The sequence below is a fragment of the Sinohyriopsis cumingii genome, chromosome 10, assembly GCF_028554795.1.
Source record: "Sinohyriopsis cumingii isolate HCF-2022 chromosome 10, ASM2855479v2, whole genome shotgun sequence".
NCBI classification, from domain to species: Eukaryota; Metazoa; Mollusca; class Bivalvia; order Unionida; family Unionidae; genus Sinohyriopsis; species Sinohyriopsis cumingii.
In genome coordinates, this window is record NC_142970.1 from 97,903,188 (window position 1) to 97,931,181 (window position 27,994).

The 27,994-nt window shown below is 36.8% G+C and overlaps 1 protein-coding gene across 1 annotated transcript; it reads right to left on the reverse strand.

Moving 5' to 3' along the window:
* LOC149790696 (innexin unc-9-like) lies at positions 1–27,961 on the reverse strand. The gene is made up of 2 exons (XM_089972748.1): positions 27,722–27,961; positions 1–8,324 (listed from the first exon to the last, which is right to left on the reverse strand). The coding sequence occupies exons 1-2, from the start codon at positions 27,724–27,726 to the stop codon at positions 7,118–7,120; spliced, it is 1,212 nt and encodes a 403-aa protein (XP_089828874.1). The 5' UTR covers positions 27,727–27,961; the 3' UTR covers positions 1–7,117.
* Between the last annotated feature and the right edge of the window lie 33 nt (positions 27,962–27,994).

Genomic DNA, 27,994 nt, shown 5'->3' on the forward strand with positions numbered 1-27,994 from the left:
GTCTGTTGAAATAACTTTATTTTAATCATTAATTAAAAACAAAATGAAAATGTCAATAAATTTGCATAGTTAACACTCAATCGTACAACTCGAATCGACTAAACTGACCTGATTTCAATCCCGAAGATGTAACATTAACGAATGTCAGCATGCAAAACTGTTTTTACAAACAAACAACGAGAAATAAGGAATTCAAAAGAGGTATGATGTAATATTTCTTGTTTACAGATTGATCACTTTATCTAAAATCTAGAAAAGTGCATACACCATACAAGTATGGAGAATAACTAACCAATCATTCAACTTTCATGGGGGGAGGTGTACCTGGACTTTTTTGGGAAAGAAGTTTACCCCCAAATAAATGTAAAAATGACGTACTTTACTCTGATTTATAGAAAAACTAAGAACTAACAAATTATTAATTATACCCATTATATTAGCTGAAAAATGCATTATTTCACCCCACCCCACCCACCCCCCCCCAAAAAAACTACACAACAAACAACAAGTTTTGAAAAATCAGCCCCTCCCCCATTAATTTGTTGTCGTTAACATTGGTCTTCTGAATTTCTGGAACATTTTGTTTCCTAAATGTGAATTTGGTGTCCTATGATAGAATATATATGCCGATAATAGTCTATATACAAATATATTACATTCTGTAATTCATGCTAAAATAAAGTTTCATCTGATATGCGAGTTCTGAGTTCAATATGAAAAAATGCAAAGTGCATCTAATAGTAGTTGTGAAGAAAATACATCGTCTATCCTTAAAGGAATGGAAATTTAAATGTACAAGAATATACGCTTATCACTCAATATAAACCCAAACAGATAAAAGAGAAACAAATTTACCAATGATGTAAATTTCGTTGTGAAAATGTTGTATCTGCATTAATTATTACGCCCAAACTTTCATGCACAACTCATAAAAATATTAAATAAATACATAGAGAAATGGAAGAAAATGTAGTGTGAAGAATGCACTGAAACATAGTTCCAAACTTTTTATTATGGTATTTATGTTCCCCCTATTAGGCAGTAGTTTACACAAATATCCCATCAAACATATACAGGAAAAATAGACCTTATATGTGGAATTTATGTAGGAATGTACTTACAAAAATAAAGAAAATTAATCATTTATACATACTGAACACAACAAATCAGAAATTTAGTTTTCTGATTTTACAAAGGTCTAATTTATGTGGCTTCCAAGAAAAGTCTGTCCTCTGAATCTTGTATTAAAAAAGAACATGTCATTTATTTTCCTCTGTTTGTGTTGCTGAAGTCTGACACCGTTATATTATTTAAAGTTAAGCACAAAATAAGGTTTGTCCTTAATAATTGAAAAAACTGAGTAGAAATAATAAGAATTCGAACTATACATTACAACAAAAAAATTATCTAAGCTACACATAAAGAACTGTATGTGAACTACTTAATACAATCTAAAAGTGAATTGTTTTTCTTTATCTGATGATCACAAACAAGACTGGCCATACAAAAATTTGAAGTTAACACTCCCATATTAAGGTATGACACAATACTGTGCCAAATTAATTAGACACAACACTGGGTCAAATCAATGACTCACAACACAGAGCCAATTTAATTAGACACCACACTGGGTCAAATTAATGACTCACAACATAGGGCCAATTTAATTAGACACCACACTGGGTCAAATCAATGACTCACAACATAGGGCCAATTTAATTAGACACAACACTGGGTCAAATCAATGACTCACAACATAGGGCCAAATTAATGATGCACAACACTGGGTCAATGTAACAACACAAAACATTAGGCCATATTAAAGGCACACAACATTTGAACAGATAATAGCAGATCGATTACAAAGTTTAATGCGAAAAAGTTTTTCTTTACACATGTTTGTTATTTCTCGACAAACTCAGCATTAAGACAACATAACCCAAATTTGAGAAATTTTGTAATATTTTTTTAGACCTATAAATGTGGTAAGGAAAAATATATCTTGTGTTTCAGGTGGCCCTAAACTGTGGTCAGATATAAAAATAAATCTAATTATGTGACGATTTGTTTAATTTTTTCATCAAAATGAAAAACAATGAGTATTGTCCTTGACAAGATAAAAACTTCACTTGTGTGGTATAAATTAATGTCCACTAATATCAGCATTTTGAATTCAACAAGGGAACCCCCTATTTGTCAAGCATGTCCTTGTTTTATAGCTAAACAATAAAATTTGAAAATTGAGGTTAATCTTGATGGGCATGCTCAAGGACATCAAAGTGATGGCCATGCCAAGCTTTTACTGAGGCCCCCTTGATAAAAATTCTTCTGAACTATATATATATATATATATATCCCATCAACTTAACAAGCGCTCTTGAGGTTCATCTGACTAGGCACTGGACTTGAGACTAGATGGATACTGATTCTATTCCACCATTCTGTCCACCCAGATTGACTAATATAGTGTTCCTGTGAAATTTACTTCCATTGGCATAATATAACCTAAAATGTGAATCTGTATCATAGAACACCAAACATGAACCAAGCCATCAACTTATGGGCTGTCTATTTTTATACGTGTTGTCCATCAAATGTTAGATCAACATTATCACTGTACAATAGGGGAAAATAGTACTGTACGATGGGGAAAATACCACTGTACAATAGGGGAAAATACCACTGTACAATAGGGGAAAAAATCATTTTCTTAACTGACTGAAATACAATGTACGATTTGACTCTAGTTTGGTAACAAAGATAACTGAACATTTGACTGAAATATTATTTAAAAATAATTTTATCCAAAAATTTCAAGGAAAAAGCCAAAACAGGGGTTATCTGTGTTGATTAAGCAATGACAGATGAATGAAGCAACTTGTGCCAAAAAGATGTTAATAAACAATTATTCACTGTCACCTATTCATCAAAAACAGACATACAAGAAAAAAACCATAACCAGTCAGTCATGGTCTGCTGGAATGCTAGGTGTTCATAGATAACTTGGAGTATAGAACAACAATCAAATACTCCACCAGTAACTTTTTTTTCTCTCTCACAAACATAAATAGTTTAAACCATTCTTTGAAACAGTATGGTAACACAACCCAAAGGATGGCAGTGAAATAAATGACATGATGTAGTAAAACATGAACTGTTAGAAGTAAATGTGCTGGGTACAGAGATAATAACAAAATCATGCCAATTCGAGGGAACCAAGCATTGTATAGCTAACCCCAGCCAAGTGTTTAGCATAAAAATTGTGTAAAGAAAAATTCACAGCACCAATATATGTAACAAGATTTACAAAATGGCATTAACATCTCTCTCTCTCTCTCTCTCTCCATAATTAAGGAAAGTCTCAACTGCAATCAAAAACATCAAACATTCTTAAATACAGTACAGTAATACAACCCAAGGATTATGGTGACAAAACTTATGGGATAAAATATAAACACAGACATGGGGCAACAATTCCCTAGCCCATCCAGTCTGAATAAGCAAATGTCATTCGGAAAGTGAAATTTCATGCATGACAACCAATTTTTTTTAAATTTTTAAGAAAGAACTAAAATTGCAATGTTTAAATCATTTACTATCCATTTTCCAAGTAGGTCTAGTAGGTTAGAGTTGCTGCCCCTGAGCAAGACTGCTATAAAGTTGCTCCACAACGAGATGACACAATTATGGCATTTTTTTAAAGTTAAACAAAGCAACTGTCTGACGTTGAAACCATCTCCGATACTCCTGAGCAATAAGATTTTCAGATTGTTGCTGTGGCTAATATTGGATGAGAGATCAGCGCTATTTTCATCTACGACAAAGTTGACACTATTAGAACCCCATGCCAATATGTCCATCAATTCAGGAGAAATAACTGAAAGATTTTCAAAATGTTCATTGTGGATGCCATAATTATGTCTGCAGGGCACCATTTTCACTTTGGATTAAGTAGAAAACTCTTGGTAAAAACAATGTTCACATGGAAACCACAGTGGCAATAACTGAAGTCAGATTGCGCCATTTTCATTAAAACCAACCTGACACCATTATAAAGATCTTCTGGCGAAAAACACCATGTAGATATGGCTTTCCATATAGGATGTAATGACAAGAAGATTTTCAAGATGGCTTCCATGGTAGCGATGTTGGACATCCAAGTGGATGTGGGTTGAGCTAGACATCACAAGAAGCCTTGTAATGAAAACCCTACATTGACATGGTTTTCTGCTCAGGAGGAGTTGTAACCTATTTTTCAGATGGCTGCTGTCTGTTGGCAGCAATACTGGATGTATGAGCAGTACCATCTTCATTTAGGACCAGGTAGACCTTTGGTTGGAAGTGAATGTAAAGTTTAATGGAATAGTCTAGGAAGAGGAACAAGAAACATAACACAGGCTAACAGACCATCATATGATGGACATCCCCTAAGCCCATATGGTCAATTACCAGTCAAGCTAAACACAGAAAAAGGTTTACAAGGTGGCAAGGTGGCATGAACATGTGGCAATTTTGTGGAGCCAGAGAACTAAGATCTTAGATTTAATTACTCTGACAAATCCATTTACTCAAGATCTATACATACACACATATACCTATATCTATACAGATATAGATATATGTTTACATATATTAATATATGCACACACACGCACATAGAAGGCGAGTCCAACTTTATCCTGCACTGACCCATAACTGCTGTTATATGATAATAATGATAATATGGGCTGGCAAATCTGGATCAATGTAATTTGTGAGCAGTAACCAGTGGAGAATTATGGCATTGTGCAATGGCTGCTCAAGGTACATGGCTACTGCAGTTGGGCTTGGTTTAAAAGTGAGCAGATATGGTACACATTCTATTGTCTATTTCAAATGCAATTTTCAACTCGTACAAATGTATAATTTAGTGTAACAAGTGAAAATATAATCCTAAAATGTAATGCCCAAATTCACGCTGAGCAATTGGTCAGTGAAGGCTAAGAAAGATAAGGACATGTATAAAGCACAACGGTCAATGCAGATCAGTTAGGAAAGAAACTGTTTGTATTATCTAAGAACACATTTCAACAAAATGTCCTTCCATCAATTTACCTGACCATGATCTTTGATTTTTACACGATATAAAAAGTATATAAAATTATTCACATTAGTGTAGCTAGGTGTTAAATATGACAACCATGTTTACCCGATTAATTCCTATACGTTAAAAGGATTGTACACATTAGTATGATTAGAATTAATCTAATTAAACTATTATGTTACACACTATTTTGTTAAGAAAAGGAAAGCCAGGTTAACTTTTTGTCCAACTCCAATGTGTTGGTTATTATATATGGAAAGATTCTGTTTGAGATTATATGTAAAAAGAAAACTACCTTTTGCTAACATGGTTACAAATGCTATTCTACTATACTGGACTAACATGACCTTGTTAAAAAATAACCTATATATACATTTATCTTAAAAAAGTCAGACTATATACACTTTGTTCATGTGCTCTCCAAACGACTAGCGTCAACAAATATTTGCATGTCTTGGTCTGCATGTAAGGGGCATACTGGTTTAAGTTATGTCCAATAAAAATCAATATGACAAATTTAATTCTTAAATTCACCAAAAATATGGTTACATACCTTGACTATTAATAGTAAAACCCTCTACCCACCACACCCAATTCCACACTGTGTACAGTTCATGTTGCTGCTGGCAAGGTCCAATCAGATGTCAAGTTTTACTACTAAATAGACTGCAATGTGCTCAGAAATCAGCTTCCACCAATAAAGTGACAGAACATATTAGAAAAACCCAATTATATGCTTGTTTTTGCAACCAGAGTTGTTCAGTTTTACAGCTGAAATTTGACAAGCCATAATCAAAACCTTGCATATATATATATATATATATATATATATATATATATATATATATATATATATATATATATATATATATTCATATTCAAGTGAGGTCATTATCATCATGTTATGTTACACAAAAAGATACTGTAGCCAGTCTTGTACTTTACAGCTTTGAGTGAAATAAAAATTACCATGTTAGGGTACATCATACCAAAGCACATATGCACGTGTCACCAAAATACACTCTGCAACACCATACACTAGCAGTAGTTGAGCATGAATGATACACACAACTACACTCTGCAACAATATACATGCTGCAACACAAGCATGAGAACCCTTTCCATGCAGCACAAACACCATACACCAGCATGGACAATACACTCAACTACACTCTGCAACACCAGCATAAGCTGAGCATGTGCAATACACTTCAATTCACTGGATGCTCCTCACCATAATATATTCAGCTTGTGGAAAGTTTTGTTCAACATACTGTACCTAGTATACGTTTGCTTTATCTAATAGACATTTCCTCAACTTATGTACTAAGAACATGGAATCTTACACAGCCATGTATAAAAATATACACTATACTTATCCATAAGCACGCCTTTAATGACACGAGGTAAATGCTTGTCAATAGAATGTCACTGCTAAAATTAGTTTTTCTCGGTAACCGTACCTTCTAATTGCAAATTTACCTGTTACCTCTGCATAATCAGTGTATGCATCCCATAAATAATTCTGCTGTTACAATTAAATGAAGTAATTCCCAAATTTGAGAATAACTTATGTCTGTCATATATCAGGCCCATTTCGCTTTTCATTGGTTCCGATGGCAAGTTGTGCAAAAAATAAATATGCCATCGTCATTGGCGACGCAGCTTATTTAAGCCAACAAAGGACATAAAAGAACACCTCTTAGTCTAAAAGTCTGTCTTGAAGAAGTATCGAAAATATAACTACTGATACTATAGAGTGTATCTACAACACTCTTCTAAATATCAGTACAATTTCAAAATTCAATAAGAAAATAAGTTGATGTGGGTTTATCATTAAATTTGTCTTCTTTTATCAAACCAATTGCTACAATCTACTATTATTTCCATAATTCAAAATGGAATGGTCTGCTTCAAGGAATGTCTACATAAAATCTGGAAACACTCTGGTACCATTCCATAATATAAATGGTGCCTAAAGGCATAAAAAGAATGAACCTGGAACCAGTCTTATTCCATACAGTATGCGCATCCTCAAGCATAGGTATCCCTATGGTCGGATTCGTTACTTAGCGCCTTTCGTATCATAGGCTTATCTCGGTAGATTTCCCACATTTGACCCACAAGATCTGTTAGAAGAATGTCACTTGAATTTTTACCGACCAATCGTAGGACAAATATTCCATCGTCACGAAGATGTGTGTCTGCAAACTTCTGGCAGAGTTTCCTGTCGGTGTCTCCATTCATCTTCTCGCCGATTTTTAGGTATTTCCTGATGTACCGTGACCTGTTCATTCGGAAGAACGTACGCCAAATCCAGAAAATAAAGTTTCCGCTTGTGCAGATGGCAACAATGATGTACCAAAACCACAGAAATAAAAAGATCTTTTCGTTAAAAAGATTGATCGGTAAAACGCATTGAACTGTCCATGGCTGAATGTTCTGCAACTGTCGAATTTTGAAATCACACAATGTCACACGTGGGAACCTTAATGACTCCTTCATCTCGTATTCTCTCGCGAGACTGTCAATGGCTTCGAAACCCCACATACTGTAGAATCCACCCATGAACGCATTGAGGATGAAAAACTGAGATACTACGTTTGCAACGTACAGTACCTTCGTTAGCAAATACAAGCCCGTGAGGAATGTACCTTCCCTCTTATTACAAAGAAAGCATAATTTGGAAGCCTTTTGTCTCATTCGGACCAGAATGTTCCAATGATACTCTCTGTTGTGTTCCAACCATCTATCCAGATACATCGCTATATGCTTAACGGTAGTGTCTCGTTTATCGGGATCTCCAATTTGCGTTGAACCAGTCATATCCACAATTTTGTTTAGGTTGATTCCAGAGTATCCACTTAACATTCTCCAAAACATATTGGGGACTTTAAAAAGAAAAGCCATAAATAGGAGAATGATTGGTACCCATTGGTAATACGTTATTTCACGGCGTTCCCTCTCTTTTTCGTCTAGAGGTATGGTTTCATGCATCGGCGTGTAGTACGTATTCTTTATCCAGCAATACGACTTAGTATATGCAACGTAAGTCCCCGTGAAATGGGCAGGGCACCAACACTGGATGGGTTCCCCAACGTACTGGCCACCTCCTGTGAAGAGGGCAAAGATGATGACGAGTACCACGGTGTATACATGGTTCAGACGATCACACCAGTCGTCGTCGTCGTTCCCGCGAAGCTTGGCCCACGTGGCCCATCCACCGATTATTGCGGCAACTCTAAAAGAGATAAAAAAAAAAAGCAATGTATGACATATTCTTAACAATCCGACAATTCAATTCTTTAATCTCTGGTACCTAAAAATGCACGTATATGCTGAGTACAAAGAGCAAAAGGTGGATGTCCAACAAAATAAATTAACATTAAAAAAAATATCTTCTTTAGTTCATTCAATATGAAACTCCAATTACGTGTGAATGAAACTGATCCGATTGTTCACTACACCTTAAATAGCCTGCATTTCGGTAATGTCATCTTCATTTCTGGGGATTACGAAACCTAATCACGTGATCTCGTCGTTGAACTATTTTATTTTCCACAGAAGAAAGAGTACCATGAACGGTACAGTACATAAAAGGACAATGTTCAATAGTCCTCTATGCATATCACTAATATTTTTCTGCATAGGACCATTTCGATTTTTTTTCCCACTCATGGTGACCTTGACCTTTACTCATTTGGCCCTGAAATCGAAATACTTCTTCCATACCCTAAGTGCAAGTCATCCAAAAAGTCTGGACCAGGTCTGCAAGGATTAATTAGCGTTCCTTTGCGGATAAAATTTTTCTTGTTTCAGTCAGTAAACTGGACATTTTAACCTTCTGACACCAAAATTAATAACTTTCTTCTTTAACTCAAGCGCAAATGATCTAGATTATAAACTGTACAAGTAATGTTATGGTGCGGAAACTATTTTAATAACTTTTCCTGCCATATTACATTTGATCTTTTGACTCCATAATCAACAAAATACCTCCTCAAACCATGTACAAACCATTCACAGACTTCGGTAACTGCTGATGGTGGAAAACTACAGTTACTGTTTGAAAACTATATTTCTTCATTCAGTCTTAATGACCTTGATATATGGCCTCTTCAGCCCAAAATGTACAGGGTTCTTCCTTACTCCAAGCAAAACCCAGTCAAAATCTGGTGGTTAACTGAGCTACTGTGCAGAAACGATATTTCTCCTATTAGTCACAGTGACCACTGACATTTTACCTTTTCAACCTGAAATCGAAACGGCTCAAAAACAGCTTTCCTACTTTCCATCCCTGCGAACTTAAGATTCTGAACCCGAAATCAGAACGTTTCTGTTACCATAAGAGGAAGCTATCCACCAAGCTTGGTAGCTGTAGTTGCTGGAAAGCTAAAGTTATTGCGCGGAAGTAAAATTATGCTGTGCCTATATTCTTAATGTGACCGTTCCGGTGGCCGGGTGGTTAGAGCGTCCACCTCGGATGCGAGAAGTCGTATGCTCGATCCCCAGCCGAGTCATACCAAAGACTTACAAAATGGTACTAACAGCTACCTTGCTTGGCGCTCAACATTAAAAGGTTAGTGTTATGACTGGTCGACCTGGTGTCAGGATAATGTGACTGGGTGGGCCATCATGCTACATGTCTGCGGCATGATGTCCAATTGCTAGACATTACTATAAACTGCAACACTGCAGACATCGTAGCGATCTGGCTGAAAACCTGTTAAAGCAACGTTAAAAAATCAAAATCAGAATATTGTTAAATGTTCTACTTGACGACATTCTAGTGTCTGAATATAATAATTTATGATGTGCCTATATTTTGAATAATTTACATTAGTTTCTTTAACATTTCAAAAACGTCTTTATCTTTTTTTAACACATATGTGGGAAGACGTGCTTGCTTTATTTTGAGGGGGTCGTCTTGAAAAAGATTTTAGCAGTTGTTTACCTGTGCAATTTTACAATTTTACAATCCAACTTTAACAGGCCACTATTGTGCCAAGATTGTCACGGCGCAACAATGAAAGTTCATCCATCCATCCATCCATAACGATCTAACGCAGTACAAACGTAATCGCAGAGTAATAAATATATGCTGCTCCTACAAGAAAGTCTTTTATATACATGCAAGCGTGCCTTAGAGCAATGAAAATTGCATAACCTCATGACAAGACTAAGAGATAAAGTGAAACATTTCAAGAGGCCTACAGGAAGCATGGTTGATTAATTTGTTGTACAGAGCTATTAAAATTAACGTAATAAGAAAATGCTGTTTCCAACAGTAGTATTGTGCCTTGCCACTACATCGGCTTGAAATACTGCATATACCCACAGGCATATCTGGTGGGAAACAAATTTGATCAAGGCATAGACAAATTCAAAAAAGCTAAGGGGGTCACGACGCGGAAAGTTAAAAACAGACGACCTCAACCCCAAGTCCTTTTTCTCCTAATAACAGACACACAATTTTATCTTTACACTCAATTTCTTTCACAGCATGCGCCTGCGAGGAATGCAGTTCTTTGTCTGGTTTGTTTTTTTTTTGGGGGGGGGGGGGTTCTCCCAGGAGGGGAATGCACACACTGGAGAAGAAAAAAAATAACCACCAGTAAATCAACGAAACCGCTGCAGTAACGATCTATACAAAATGTGATGTGTACGCAATCTTTACCATGCTAATCCTATACAAATTCCTGTACGTTTCCACAACCTTTACCATGCTAATCCTTTTATTTGTCGTTATAATCAAGAAAGCCAGATGTGCCAGAAAAGATCTACTAATTGTTTAAGCAAAACAAATTGCCCGTGAAGTTATTTTGATAGCTTTCGTTAACGACTATGGCTGACTCTCGTCGTGTGGTTGGTTGGTTTGCAACGGCACTTTATTTTAGCCATAACATGCCAAGGAAATGGAAGCTAAGTGTCTTGACCAAGACACCCCAGTGCAAATGTTTTGGGTATCGAACCTGCGAGTATGACCCTGAGTTGCTGTTACACTAGAAACGGAACTGACAGAATATAGCCATAGAAATCAAGAAAGTATGGACATGCGTACAAAAAAATACAATAGTTCAGGAAATATTAAATCAGATCATAGCGACTATTTTTGTTTTGAAGGACGCTTTGTTCAGGATGCTAGCATGTTAAATTGTAATGCTGCACAAGCCCGAGCATAGATTTTTTAAATATGTAAAACAGTAAAGTCCAACCAATCAGGCATCTCCGTACTGAGGGTTGTTCTGATGGGGAGAATTATTTATTTATTTTCAGTCACACTTTACTGTACATTAAATACATCTTTTCCATAAATATCTTCATGTTGTAAAATATTTAGCGTCCTTTATAAAAGGTTGTACATGACTAGTACACAACGATGATGACACCGACCATACTGAAAGGTGCTATGACATATCGTATGTACTCCCGTATATATCGGAAAGAACGGATTTAAAAAAAAACAAAAACAAAACAACAACTTATAACCTGATCTGCTGTTGCATAGTGCGCAGGCAGATCAGTATCTGTTGTTTCTTCTACTATACAGCACAAAATAGCAAAGACCCAGATGTTTCAGTGCAATATGCTACTGCAGATGTTTGCAGCGGAATTAAACTTGGACAATAGTAAAGACGCTAAGCTCCCATCCACTGCTAAAGTTTCAGATGTGTGTCTATATATATATATATATATATATATATATATATATATATATATATATATAGCGAAGAAGAAAAAGGAATCATCCCACAAGCGAATACTTTTCCTTCATAATCAGGCAGATTACTTAGAAAGAACCCAGTGATCCATTCAGTCACATATTGATGATCTATATAAATGTGGCATCCTCCAGGCAACGGATACTCGAAAAGAAAGAGAAAACTACAGCAAAATGAGAGTTGTTTAATCAGGAAGAAAGATATATATAGTACCCGTCTTTCCGCTTTCTAAATTATGAATAAGGTTAAAAATAGTGGATATTGCCGTGTAAATCAACAAGATCAGACGACGAATCGAAGACGGGCCCTCTGCATAGGGGATTTTATAACTCTAATTATTTGGGTGAGAGGAACCCGTCTGATTCTGTGGAAACATTTGGCTCCAATGAACAAGAGAGATTATATTTTCTTCATTATGGCACTGGAAGAAATATATATTCCAAAAAATAAGAAAGGAATATAAAACGATGAAAGGAAGCTAGAATCGCTCTTTTTTTTATATCGACAAGCAAGCTCAAAATTCAGATTCTACAGCGCTTCACTTCCCGCGCTTGTATCTTGAAAAGTTACACGGATCAGGAGCTAAGCTCGGCAAACATTATATTTAAGAGAGAGATGTCCATCACGAAGTACACTGTCAAAAACATACGCTTGTGACCAAAATGTACTATTTACTGTCGAATTTATTAAATGTACGGTCTAGGAAAATATGCGAGCGTGATTTGGATTTTTAACCTGGCTTTAACAATGTTTCAGTCGTATTCCTACGATGTCTACAGTGTGGCAGTTTATGGTGATGCTTATCTACCACTGGGGCATTATGGTGATGTTTATCTACCACTGGGGCATAATGCCGTGACAAGTAGCATCACGTCCCACTGTCATATTGTCCAGACACCTCCCCAACCCTAACCTCTTAATGCCGAGCGCCAAGCGAGGCAACTGCTAGTTCCATTTTTTTGTTGTTGTATAAGTCTAATTTACGATTCGGCAGGGGTTAGAATCCGCGACCTCACTGACGCTCTAACCACTCAGTGTGAATAATTAAATAGTTGTGTTTGACCCGTCACCCACACCAGCCCCATTCGCTGCTACCATCGGAACACTGAACTTAAAAATTGCCTATATACATGTAATTTGTTATATTAACGCAATGTCAATCTGCTAGGCAGATAACAGCCTTGGCCAAAAACAGTATAAACCCAAGCAAAGACAATCATCACGTCGGCTCCTAGCCTGGGCAATAAATATATTTACACGCAGGCAATGACATTAAGCATGACAACTATTAGCCCAATCGGAAGATCATTCGCCTCTTCCGTCAAGCAGAGAAAGAAAGCCCAGCTGTAATTAATTCGTCGCCATTAAGAACAATCAGCAAGACAGCTTCTAGCCTAAACAATTAAAATCAGATCACTGTCGTACGTGAAGATCTGACAGCGACCGATGAAGGATCATGTTCTGGTGACTCATGGTATTACCATAAAAGCAAATTTTATCAGCCAATCAGATAAAGTCTTATATCTTCGAGTGTGGGAGACTATGTTGTATGACTGAAGAGCAAAGTGATGCGCCGAAGGATTTTATTCACTTTCAAATTTCCAAAAGGTGCATTTCCTTCGGCTAATTCAATAGTCACCAAAACATGACCCCTAAGCGGTCGCTGTCAGATCTTCACGTAGACACTGGATATGTGATTTTAATAAGATCGTTTCAGAACAGACCCATAGGCACTATCAATGTCTTCCTTGAGTAAGCATGCATCGGTCAAGAATATTTGTTCTCTAAGCAAACTCTTAACGACCCACGGGCTAATTCAGTTTCCATAATAAAGCCTATATGTACACCCTGATTTAAAATAAAATCAGCAACATGCTAAGTTCAGTATGAGTACAAGGAATTCTATCAATAAGACAATTTCTCCATTTCTTAAAGTTAAAACGGGAGATTCTTTTTCTAAAATCATACCTTCATTATCAACCAATCCTGGCCAGTCAAATCCATCTGTACTTTATTTTACGTTCACCTGTTTCTAAACTAGTTCGCGTTCTTGTCATTATTACCTTTGGTTCTAAAAGTACATGCGGTAATAATTACATGCAATAATGGGAACCAGACGAGAAATGCGTTTACATAAAAAAAATTTTTTTAAAAAATTGCTGAAAAGAATCCTTTGTGAGCTTATTCCATTTGTAACTAAAAAAAGAAAGAAAAAGAAAACGATATGTTGATGGAATTTCACTTCTTGAGCAATACTGACTTTGGCACCATCATGACCGAAGAATTTTAATTTTTTGGGGAAATCCAACTGAGCACTGTATTCATCGTTGCTAGACAGATATACGTACCTGTTTTGTCAAAGTTGTATCCGTCACAAATACTGGATGGTAGGCATAAACAGAAAACAAAAAGTTATATGTAAAAGTTAACGAATTAGCTGCATGTATTCTGTTAAGCAAGCACTTATTTACTATGGAAAAGTGTGGAGCCAGAGTAGCTCGGTTGGTAGAACGTCATTCTCTTACACCAAATGTCACGGGTTCGATACCAGACCAGGCCAGTCGGATGCGACTGTCCTGGTTTGTCACTGACCAAAAGCACGTAGCTCCATTATTTCGTCATTATATCACCCATTATGTGTCAGAAGAGCCGTTAAGGGAAAACCTAGCATGAATACACACACTCTCTCACGTACGTAATTCATTTAATAATACTGTACTTAATTCTGTAATAATGTACATCATACCACTGTCATTAGTTCGAGACAATTTTATTCTCACCCACCGAGCGCTCATAAAAGTTGAATGCCACGTACGCCTATGCCAACAAATTCTAGGTCTATTCAATACAAATGAAAGGCACTTTAAGTGTATCACACACTCATTCCCTGATAAATCATAGTTAATCTCGATATTATGTAAGAGTATTTGTTGACCTTGTTTCTTCACAAAATTAACCATGCTTGTCTCGACCTATCACTGCGGCAGTTGTATTGTTATGGTTACAATATCCGCTTGGCTTCGAGGCTCTTGCTCAGCCGATGTGGGTATGTAAGAGGCGCCGTTGCGGACAATAGCTAGTCCAGTGAAAAAGTTGCAGTTTAAAATTACGATGTCGAATGTCGAGAAATCCAATATCACTAGTTAGAACAAGTTGCATGTCCTTAAAGTTCCATTTTCTAGATCGAGATTTTATATTTTATACGATGGAATTATAGAGTGGTGGTTTAAAGTTTTATTTCATGTGTTAACGTTTTACAGTATATTTTGAATTACACAGCGGTGGTAGAAATTTCAATATCATGTCGCGATTCCTTAATTCACACGTCTTATGCAACTGTTTGTGGTGAAAGTTCCATTTCATATGACGAATATTTAGATTTCATCTGTTGAATTTCACAGCAACGAGAAGCAGCCTTCTTGTTTAAAATAACACCGTCCGTTCACGACCGCGACCTTTAGTGAAGAAATTCATAGTAATTCTCGACCTGTGAATGGTAACTTTCAAACTGTAAATGCATGAAATGCAATGGCGCCTCATAACTGAACACACGAATTATGTATCTTAATACTCGATATTATTTTGAACTGTTTAAGTGGACATTGTCTAATTTTACTTTTAACACAAAACAAATCACGTCACGATATACAAATAAAAATTCTGACAAGTACAATAAAATGTCCAATCACCGATGTGTAATTCAGATACAATCTAAAAACTCAACATACGAAATGGAACTTTCAGCACAATTAATGCGATTCAACATGTTAAATTGAAACTCAGGATATATGACATTAAAATTTCAGCAACCGCCGTGTAGTTCAGAAGACACAATAAAAAAACCCTCGAATGTACAATAACCGCCGTGTAATTCAACAGACGAAATCTAAATACTCAACATATGAAATGGAACTCTGAAGTTAAACTCTTTGAACCAATATGTAAACTAGGAATTCTCGACGTATGACATTGAAATTTCAACCACTGCCGTGTAATTCAAACTACGCAATCTAAACCCTTGCTATAGAACATATAACTTTCAACCACTAAAGTTTGATTCAAAAGATACAATCTAACATCTTGATATAGAAAATGGAACTCTAAGAACAAGCATTTTGGACACACCGCGTGAAATCTGAATTCTGGACATACGACATTAAAAGTTCAAGAACAACATTCTGATTGGACCAGCTTTTGTCCGCTACGACGCCTCATAGGTATATGAAAAAGATTGCCAGTAGCTTCCTGTTGGTTGCTGGCTCTAACGGGAGTTTTGTTTGAGGCGCCGTAGCGAACAAAAGCTGGTCCAATGAGAAAGCTGCAGCTGTAATTTCGATGTGTGTCGAGAAATCCAGTATCACGTTGTTGGATCAAATTGCATGTCCTTAAAGTTCCATTTTCTAGATCGAGATTTTGGATTTTATATGTGGAAATATTCAGTGGTGGTTTGAAGTTATATTTCCTATGTCGACTTTTTTTTCGTTTGTTGTTGTTGTTTACAGTGTATATTTTGAATTACACAGCGGTGGTTGAAATTTCAATATATGTCGAGAATCCGTAATTCACACATTGTATGCAACTGTTGGTGATGAAAGTTCATTTCATATGGCGAATAGTTAGATTTCATCTGTTGAATTTCACAGCAACGAGAAGCAGCCTTCTTGTTTCAAAAATAACGAGAGCGACCTCTAGCGAAGAAATTTGTAGTAATTCTCGAACTAAATGCATAATTCAATAAAAGAATGATGTACTGTAATACTCGATATAATTTTTAATTGTTGAAGAGGACATTCTGTAATGTTACTCTTAACACCAACATATCATTTAACCATATAACAATAACAGTTCTGACAAGCACAATAAAATGTCCAACTATCGCTGTGTAATTCAACAGTCGACGTATGACATTGAAATTTCAACCACCGCCGTGTAATTCAAAAGAAACAATCTAAAAACTCGACAGAGAAATTATAACTTTCAACAACCACTGTTTAATTCAACTGATACAATCTAAAATCTGATACAATCTAAAATCTCAACCTAGAACATGGAACTTTAAGGACAAGCATTTTTTAAATAACACGTGAAATTGGAATTCGGAGCATATGACATTAAAATTGTAACGGCAACGTTCTGATTGGACCAGCTTTTGTTCCGCTACGGCGTCTCATAGTTTTCCCGGGTTTTTCAATCACCAATTATACTGGCCGTCGTGTATAGCCAGCCTGTCGTGTGTTGAAAAAATGGCGTTCGTTAAGTTGTTGTTGCTGTGTTTAACGCCATACATGGCGGCCAGTATTAATGGTGGAAAAAGAACCCGGGAAAACCCCGGACCCACGAGATACTACCGGCAAGCTTTCTCACATACCCACATTGGCCGAGCCCAAGACTCGAACCCACGCAGAAAGAGGTGAGATGGCAGCGATCCGTAACTGAGCTCTTTAGACCACTCGGGGACCCCCGGCGTTGAAGTAACGCCAACTAGAGTAATTTGCTTGTAGTATCTGTATGTCTGGCAATTCCGATTATAAACAAATTACATTGCGATTTATGTTTAAAACAGACAAGAAGATGAAAGCAGAATTAGGGTGTACATTAGAAAAATCATGGCTGGAGTTTTGAAGGAGAATTAAGCAAAACCTTGATATTTATTTAAAAAAAATTAAACAAAAAAGCATTAAGGAAGCAACCAAACAAAAACACTAGGAAAACTTAAAGAACAGAAAATAGCATTAAAACACGAGCAAAACTAGAAAAAGGAAATAGCAACATATAAATACTGCAAAAAAAGACTGTCAAATATACACATGCATACAAACGTGAAACATATATCACAATGTTCACGCTTATTGAAGTCATATTTTCTCCCGATAAATACACTACAGCGGCCTTAAATCAACCACGTGGACCATATTGCGATATTTCGATGACCGATTTGGACAGTGGTCAATGTACTTTATACAATGAGAAATGAAACTGAATATTTCTGAACTTCAATTCTTCTGAAAACATTTACCGCTTTCAAATTATTCTAATTACGAATTTTCCCGTCTGATGTTTTAAATATAGTTTTTTTTTTTCTGCTGTTCCTGACAGTGACATTCGTTCAGTGTCCAAATTTGTACCATCCTTAAATTACCTCTGGTCGACGGTAGCACGGGACAGTTAAAATCAACACCTGGTTGAGAGTACGGTACTAAACAACATGAATCAGACTTGAAATTATTGTCCGATTTGCTGAAACCTGAAGCTGAACGTGGGACAAATCTAATCCTTTTAACTTCTGACAGGCTTGCCCGTCTGACTTCAGCAATGATATATGATCACCCGCAAAGGTTCAAGCTAAGTGAGAGGCGCCTTTATTTTTCTTCATCGTTGTCTTACGAACAAACTCGGTAAAAGTCAAGTCTTAGAATAGATAATGGGCCGCTGACCTAGCAAACTAGGGGTCAGCAGACTCGGCAACCCTCCATTTAAATTTCAAGGCCATTTTCAGTATGCAGTCTAGGAAGGAGTCGACACAGTAATTCCGTACGTGCAGTCGAACTGCTTGCTACTGATGGGTAAATTGTCCGTCTAAACAGTATCTTTAAGAACATCAAGACGATGAATATTTAAGATCATGCGACACGGATTGTCTGGTGGTATTCTAGTGTGTTCACAAATGTGCTTATTTCGTTGTTTTCACTTCTGCAATATATATCATAAACTGGAATAAGTTAATGCCACCTGTTGGAAAATCACATTCCACAAAAGTCATGATTTGCACTGTAACATACTAGTACCGCATACAGTTTCCAATAAAGCAACTCCAACGGTAAAAGAAAAGACCCTTAACTGCCGTCGCATAATGCCACCCCCACCCCACCCACCCCCTCCCCGGGTCAGGCTTTATGCTGCTTGTTCTAATGATTACATTTAACAAACTGCATAGACTCGGATCTGCCGGTGAATAATGCCCTGGCACATCTGAGTTGTTGCATTTTTTAAATGGCCATGTCTTTAAAGTGAGAATATACGGCATGCCCTATTTACATAAATTTATAAATGCACTGGCTAGAACTCTTAGATAACAGTTGATGCAAACTTTGATCGAACGCTTGTAATCTGATACTAATTATACAACAATATGAAAGTTCGTTGTCAGGAGTTTGCGATTGAAGAGCACTCTTCCATGATACGGTGTCCTTACTGCATTTCCGATCAAGCTCCCTTAAGCATTGTACAGAATGATTAAAAGCTCACTCGTGCATTATTTGAAATTGTAACGCTTGTAAAGATTTACATCAAAATCGCTTAATGACAAAAGGACATTCTCTCCTCCAGTCCTACTCCTTTTCAGTGTGTGTGATTTGGATTTTCAACGTAGCTTTAAGACTTTTTCAGTCATATCGCAACGATGTCTGCAGTGTGGCAGTTTATAGTGATGTCTAGCACTGTGACATCATGACGCAGACATGTAGCATGATGTCCCACCCACTCACATTATCCTGACACCAGGCTGACCAGTCCTAACACTAACCTCTTAATGCTCAGTGCCAAGCGTGGCAGCTGTTAGTACCAATTTTTTGAGTCAGTTATTGGTATGACTCGGCCGGGGATCGAACCCACGACACCCCGCATCCGAGGCAGATGCTTTAACCACTAGGCCACCTGAGCGGTCTATTCCTTTTCAGCACAGTACTGAGACAGTTCTAAGTTCTCTCTCTCTCTCACACACACAGTAAAGGATTTTCATACCGTTATATTCTATATCGCAGATAGTATCAAAAAACTACCTTAATAATATTTTGGGGGTCTTTCTTCTGGGGTGGGGAATCGCGTTGAGAGTGGGTAAAATCACAACACACTTCTCGTTTATTTCTTTATTTTTTCCCAAGCGAACAAAGAAGGTAAATGAAGCTGACAAAGGAGACTATTTAATAAAAATGTATCGGACAATCCACCTTGTGTGGAAAGCAACAGGAGTGGCTATTTTTGCTACCACAAATGGGAATACATCCGTGACTTAATTTAGTTAAATTTATTTTCATTGCAAACTATGTACCTGGGGATGTATATCAAGTTCTAAAAACTGATTATCGTCCCGATAAAATCTGATGCAGTGAGGCCAAAAAAAAAGTTTCTAATCGGCCGACCGTCCCCGTTTCTCACCACCGACATATCACTTTTTCCACCATGTTTATAAAAAAAAATAATCATAAACATATATATATATAGTTTATTAGAATAAAATATAAAAAAACTACCTGTCTACTCAGATTTTAAAGCCAATGCAATAGGAAACAAGTACTTCTTGGAGGAGGGGGGAAATGGCGCATATTTTACTGGACAACTGCCTAAACGTACTGGCGTGTGTGTGTGTGAGAGAGAGAGAGAGAGAGAAAGAGAGAGAGAGAGAGAGAGAAGCGTTTGGCATTTGACTGCGTGAGGTATTAAGTGCATGACAAGTAGCGAGTGTCGAGTGATTATCAACTGTAGTGTAAAATGCCACTGCTGCTGATCACCCCGTGACAAGCTGTACTGCATTGCTGGGGCAATTATGCAGTTTCTGGCAATGATAATACATTATAATGATCATATCATATACAAAGTAGCACGTAGCAAAATAAATAACAATTGGTTGCACCATGCGTGTAAATTGCATCCACGGGGATTCCATATTTATTAGATCTTAATGCGACAGATTTCTCAACGAAATGCTTAAATTCAACCAACCGATCAATCCATTCATAATCCGTTTTGTCACACGATCAAGACAGGATATAAAGACATTTGTACGTTCATCTACTGATTCAATATACACCAACAAGTAGATCTTGGTTTTTTAAATTATTTATTTTATTTCGCCTTTTGTCTGACATAACTGGTAGTGCTTCCAGTAATGTCTAGGGCAAAAAGTAATAAAAAAAGATCTACCTGTTGATCTAGATTCGGTGGTACGTAATATATAGAGACGACAGTACAGTGTTCAATAGATGTAAGTAGCCGTGCATTACGGATCACGGACATTCTTCACGATTAAAAGAAATAAAATGTACCAAAATCTTGTATTTTCATATGAAATATGTTGCAAAACAAGTTACACATTGTATATTCGAACCCTTCATTTTCACTGTTATATCCCAGCTGTAAAGAGAACTTGTTATTAGTAACGTTCGTGCGTAACAACGCATTCAAAATAACCCCTTCAATTATATTTATGAGTGGACCCTTCCAGGCCTCTAGCTATATACACCATATCCCTTTGAAGTGACCCCCTCCCTTTGGGCAATTAGCGGGTTCGTCCAAGTTATTATCAGGTATCAGGACGGATGTTAGTCTAATAGTGTACAAACATGTAGACAACAGTCTCCTAGCAACGACAACCACGAATCTGCTGGAAACACCTAATTAAAACATGTTACGTAATTAATCCAATAAGAAGCAATTAACGTCGTTCTTGAGCTCTTAGCTTTCCAATAAAGTGTCAGAGCAAAACGTCAGTTAGCATCAAGGCACGCCGAGTGGCAAACACAATTACGTAACAGTGCATTTGCGGTTTAGACAAGGCTTTGAAAAATTAGCTCGCGCCATGAGCCCCGGTGGGTGAAATCAATGCATCTGGATTGTTAAACAGTTCGTATTATGTCACAAACTAAGCCAATTAATACGTATGTCTACCACACCCAACACAATGGAGACCAAAAAAGACACCACCACCCCAACAACAACAAAAAAAAAAAAGTTCAAAACTGACATGAGAAAATCACCAATAAATAAAACGCTGCCATTTCTCATTGAGTGTAAATGCATACAGTAGGGTCTTGCGTATCTTACTCTATGTTGGGATGATAATCAGGAAACACATACTTATGTTGTTACCGCATTATGGTTAATTACAACTATTCCACTTACATTACACGTACTTATCAAAGGAAGCAAAAAGAATGACCAATCACACGCACACAAATCTTTTGACGAATAAACTGATCGCATTAAGGGTGAGTGGGGCATTAAAAATGCACGATGCACGAATTCTGCTCCGGCCTAAAAAGATTGCTTGTGATCACTCTGACAGAAACGCTTTTATACTCATTCAGATTTATCTCTCTTGATAAGCATACGCCATCTGTTGGGTTTCATAAACATTTTTTACTGGAGCAAAATATAAACAGTAGTTGTCAAATAGTATTGGACTGATATGGGTCGGAATTTTGTTTTCAGTTAGGTAAAATCATTGGGTATACTCGGACCGTATCAGAATCCTAAGTCAAAACTCGTAACCCAGGCAATCAAGTTTCGTAAGAACGAAAACGGCTCCATTTCATTAATATGCCTACTATATGCTAATGAGATTTATCAATGCATGTAGAAATAAGTACATAAAAAAACGTTAAAATATCTCTCATTCTCAGTGCACGTCATCTTTAATACAGGACAAGTTTTAATACGTGATTATTTCGTCCTTAGCAGAATTAAGAGTTGCGTACTCTGTCAGTTTTGTTTCACAACTGCCAATGATTTATCATAATTTGCATCATAAATAGTAAACAAGTTAAATCATGGAAAGGGTCTAGTGGTTTTCTGTCATCACTGACGTCTGAATCATGTGTATATGTGACCTTGTTGTTGCTGAGAGACATTTGCAGTATTATGATGCGCTTGATACTTTTAGGACTGTCATATTGGAGCATGTTCCTTTGTCCGAAAATGTGGGCCGTTTTTAGCTTTGATATATTTTTGTTCATAAAGAACTTGAATGCAAGTCTACAAACAAGGAAATCATTCAGCATTATCCGTCTAATTTGAAACACGTAATTGAAACAATGTTTTATACGGCAAATCTGTCGCCGCTAGGAACTTGCACGCCAATGTATGAACGGAAGACGATGTTTTTCTTTCCCAACAACAAAGCTCGACGATTTCAGACGGTAATGCCAGGGTCATGATACATTTCATGCAGGGCCATAAATGTCACTATACTGATATATATATATATATATATATATATATATATATATATATATATATATATATATAGGCGTAGATGTGATTTTACCAATGCCTGGGGTTGTGAGATTTGTGTTGACGATGAACAACAGTTCTCGTGCATAAACCGTATATCCTTCGAAAAACAAGTGATCAATCAAATAAACTGAACAAAGAGCCATAGATCCGCTGTTAAATTTTAACTTAATGAATATGTAACGTCCTTCCCACACCAATGCAGAATCATGAGTTGGGTGCTGTTTTCAGGGTTAATGCCATTACTCTGCGCAAGATGGACTATATATATCGGCCAGAGTAACTGGTGCCGGAAGAAACCGGGAAAATCCCGGTAAGCACCACCGACCCACGGGAAGCTATTGGCAGCTTTCATACATACCCACACTGGCCGACCCCAGGGTCATATCTTGGTAAAGAACACTTAAATCCGCAATCTAACGTACACGCTTTTTTTTTTCTTCATTTTTTTTATCTACCCTTAAATACTGCAAAAACAATGGCCAGCACAAGTTAACTCTAAATAAAACACGACAATTGATATTGTAGACGTGGGGCCCAAAACTTGGTGCCGAGTGATACGAGTTCATTAGTCAAACTGATATCTTCGCAAAACTGATTGTCCACTCTGCTCATCTGTGCTTTTATTTCTTTAAAACCAGAATTCATCTGAAGTGAAGTGAAAAAAACTAAGGACAGTGAATAAAACCCGTAACATAAAAGTCTTCTTAATGTATCAAAACATTTCATTTTAAACAAGAATTTAATAAATTTTACATGGGCAAGTTGTTCATATGCCAGCTGATTAGGGACCGACCATTTAAATGGAGAGGGGGGTAGTAAGAGATGAACCATACTTAGGAAATCTTTCTACGATTTTATCGATAAAATAACCATTCATATACATTATATTAACTGTAAAAACAATTGTTTTGCTGAAGAAAAACAAAACATAAAATTTTGGAATCTGTTTACGCGATAGTTGAGATGTCACCCTCTGCCGCGGGGTCCAACTGAATGCCAAACCATCAAAGAAATAGTAATGCCATTTTTAATCGTCAATGACAAATATACAGAAGTTAACAAAAGTAGGGACTTTACTGCTTTTGGTATAATGCAACAGTTAAACCATTTTATAATTGCTCCGTCACATACAATATCGGACACCGACTGAATCTGCGATGTGATTTGGATTTTTAACGTAGCTTTAATAATTGTCAGTCATATTGCGACGATGTATGCAGTGTGGCAGTTTATAGTGATGTCTAGCACTGTGGCACATGCCGCAGACGTGTAGCATGATGTCCCACCCAGTTACATTATTATGACACAAGGCCGACCAGTCCTAACACTAACCTCTTAATGCTGAGCGCCAAGCAAGGTATCTGTTAGTACCATTTTTGTAAGTCTTTGGTACGACTCGGCCGGGGATCGAACCCACGACCTCTCGCATCCGAGGCAGACGCTCTAACCACTAAGCCAACGGAGCGGTCTCCGATCGAATCTAATTAATGCTATCTCATAATCCAGTGGGTATCATTCCGACAAAAACAACTTATTCCAAAAATTTGAAAAAGAAAAGCCGATTGAACAGCTTGACACGTGGACAAGGGACATATGGGATCATTCTACTTATCCGAAATGCTGCTCAAATTATGTTCCAGTTCACTGGCCAAACTGCATTATTTTCGTTAAAACCGTAATTTTGCGTAATCACAAATATGTGTATATGTAAATTAATAAATCACAGAATATCACAAATAAGCCCGTCATTTCTTTTCTACGTTTCTAAAGCTTTGTGTCAAAATCCTTTCCATATTAGCTATTAAATATAGCTAGTTCTTACTCGGTGGTAAATATTTTGTTTTTGTATCTATAACCGGCGACAAAAACAATGTTCATGGAACACGAATGCCCTACAACAAGGCCTAAAAACCTACATCAACGCAAAACAGAAACTTTAGAATGAACATAGAGTCTGAAAAAATATTTTGAAAATTCTGCATGATGAAGCGGTTTTGACATTAATGAGATTATGTCGTCATATTTCCCGAGGGGGTACATACTTCCCGACTACGACTAATCTGCAGTCGATATATATATTTCTGTCAATCAAAGATCGCGTGCCAGAACTGAAAGACAGGTATATACGCAGATTTGAAGAAACATGGCTTGTCATTTAAAGGACCAGGAAATTTAATAAAATGTCTCAATACAAAACGATAAAAACAAAAACAATAATATTTTTTTATTTGCCCATTTCAAAATGTATAAATGTTGGGGTTACGCCATGTATATCATGCATATAAAAAATACGATTTTTTTCCTGATGAAAATGTCTACAAAATCGGAAGATCCTACTAAATTAGTGTAACGCGATAGAGTTACTTCCCTTTAACTACTTGGCGGGGGGGGGGGGGGGGGGCAACGAGACTATCGAGGTGAATGAAATTCAATTTTACATACATGATCTTTGAAAATGTCTGAAATTTAATTTTTATATTTGTTACGATAATGGATATGCGTAAATTATAAACGAAATACCCTGACATTATTAGTGTCTCTACACCGTGGGAAAAGTGTCCACAGAAAAGATCCAACAGGAGAGATGTACAACTAATGCGGAAATGAGACAAGACTGTTGATGTCTAAACAGTTTAAGTGTTAACGTATCCTTTCTCAAGCTCAACGATATTATCGTTTTGGCGTCTAAACTGTGAGTGTGACTATAGGGTTTAATGACACGTCACTACAAATATAACTACAGTGACGTTCACAAGTCAAGCTGAACAAATACCCAAAGGATAATAATTATATATGATTTTAAGGAATATCAACCCAAGGTTTAAAAAAACATAAACATGTTCACTATTTTCTAACACAATCCGAAATCTGTGACAACTTTTTGATAGGCAAAAGGGAAACACAGAGTATATATATATATATATATATATATATATATATATATATATATATATATATATATATATATATATATGTTTATGTACGGCAGCGATCTTAGCTCAGACAACCAGTGGACCCTTTGATGGACCTTATATATTTTTTCTGAGAGCTTTAACGTCAATTTTTATCCTGAGGAGAAACGCCAAGCTACAGGAAGCTAATGGCAACCCGCACGGACAGAGATGAGATCTGAATGATCTGTAAAGGCAAGCGCCTCTGACTACTTAGCGCCCCACCCCAGCCCCTTGTGCCAATGGCCCACGTTTCTATATAAACAAATGCAAAATTAAAAAAACAAAAGAGCAATTTTGAAGAAAAAAGGGGTCCCAAAAAAATCTGACGGGTCAAGTTTCTCTTGATATTGCTCTTGGAGCAAAATAAATGGCCGTATAGAGGGGCCGTACAAAGCTGAATTTAGTTTAACTGTATCTGTTGCATTTTTCTTGCAAACTGATGCCCGTCCGGAAGCGTACCTAGTAAATACAAATATTACATCATTTTAAAAAATTTAAATTACAAGATAAAAGATTTTGGTTTGGGTGTTCTATTCAACATCAACATCGGAAGGTTATTTTATGCCAAGAAATCGGAGTAAAAAAATAAAATAAAAAAATTTGCACCGACTCACATGATGGTAACCAAGGAAGGCTGAATTATTGGTAGTATCGAATCCGGGTCCTTTTGATAGCAAACCACTGAATAATCATGACTCCAAATGTAAAGGATGCCAAAGGTCTTTGAAATCAAGGGGGTAGCTACCAAGAATATGCAAAGCATAGGGGCAAACGAATTTTTTTTTACACTATAGATTAGGCAAGGGCCCATTAGTAAGCTTCGCACAGGGGTCCAGATCGCCTAGCTACGCCACTGTTTGTAATGTATATAAAATAGTAAATACTAGTTTACAACAGAACGTTCTTACAATACAGTACCAAAATGTGCTGTATGAACCACATTTTTCAAGTACAATATATTTCTACTGGAACACAATGATAGAGACAAAATCTCTACATCGCAGTCTGGAAGTCGACATGCTAATACTAGCATTACTACGACTACTACTACTACTATCTTGCATTATTATATACAAAAACTTCTTAGCAGCAATACCAGTATCTGTACAAGCGACAGGAGTTTGATCCGTCAGTGGACACTTGTATGGTACTCATTTCTGTGAAGGTTCACCAATCAGAACGAGTGTGTGTGTCCTATTGGGACTTTAATGATCTATATGACGTCACTGCGTTACTTCAGTGAACGGCAAATAATAAGGAGATGCAAAGGTCAGTGACGAATTAAGCTCAATAATGAAAACTAAACGCAAAATTTTCGCACATGTTGATGATACGGTCTGTCCAAAAAATGTTCAACATCATTTTAATCTACTAGCGAATCGGAAAAAAATTATTGGCTTTTATATTTGTAAAAAATATTTAAAAAATTCTAAGTGATGTAAGTATACATTGGGTTGCAATTGAAAGGTGAATCACGTAATCATACAATTACGTGCACGGTGTGGAATTTAAATAAAACAGAAAAACAGGAGGAAACAATGCCACCTCACGTCTGCGATATGTACACTACACTATTTGTGTGTGTGTGTATGAGAGAGAGAGAGAGAGAAGACAGATTGAGAAATATGATTTATATCAGTTACACAGGCCTTACCCCCATCGGATTCATGGAGTTCTGATATATACTCTGAATTAAAATGTTCACCCATACCATCATAAGTATGACCACGACATAAAACATGTACTACGCACTCCTCCAAAAAGGGTTTCAAATTACAAAGCTGACAATACTATCTGCAAAGAAAATAAATCGCACAATATCATGCACAAATGGGAAAATTTACAAGGAAGCAATTCTGTACTAGCAAAAAATGTCAGTGGTAGGTGTTTTATCTGTGCATGGTGGGTGTGTGTTCGTTCAGTGTAAACAGTATAACAAAGACGGTACTTACGACATGATAGTTCGCTAACTCGACCACGAAGTCTTGAGACTCTATTTCTTCTCACTAAGGAATATGAGTCTGCTTTCCCTTGAAACCAGAAGCGTTGATTTTAATTCCTGAATCTGAAAAAGTATCGAAAACATCAGATCATCAGTCTTCTTTGGCAAAACTTTGATCACTGACAAGTACTTTGCCAGACCTATGCTCTATCCACATGACGAAATGTCGCTAGCGTGGGATAAGTGGGTCATGACCTTCGTATGTTTACGACAACCAATCAGA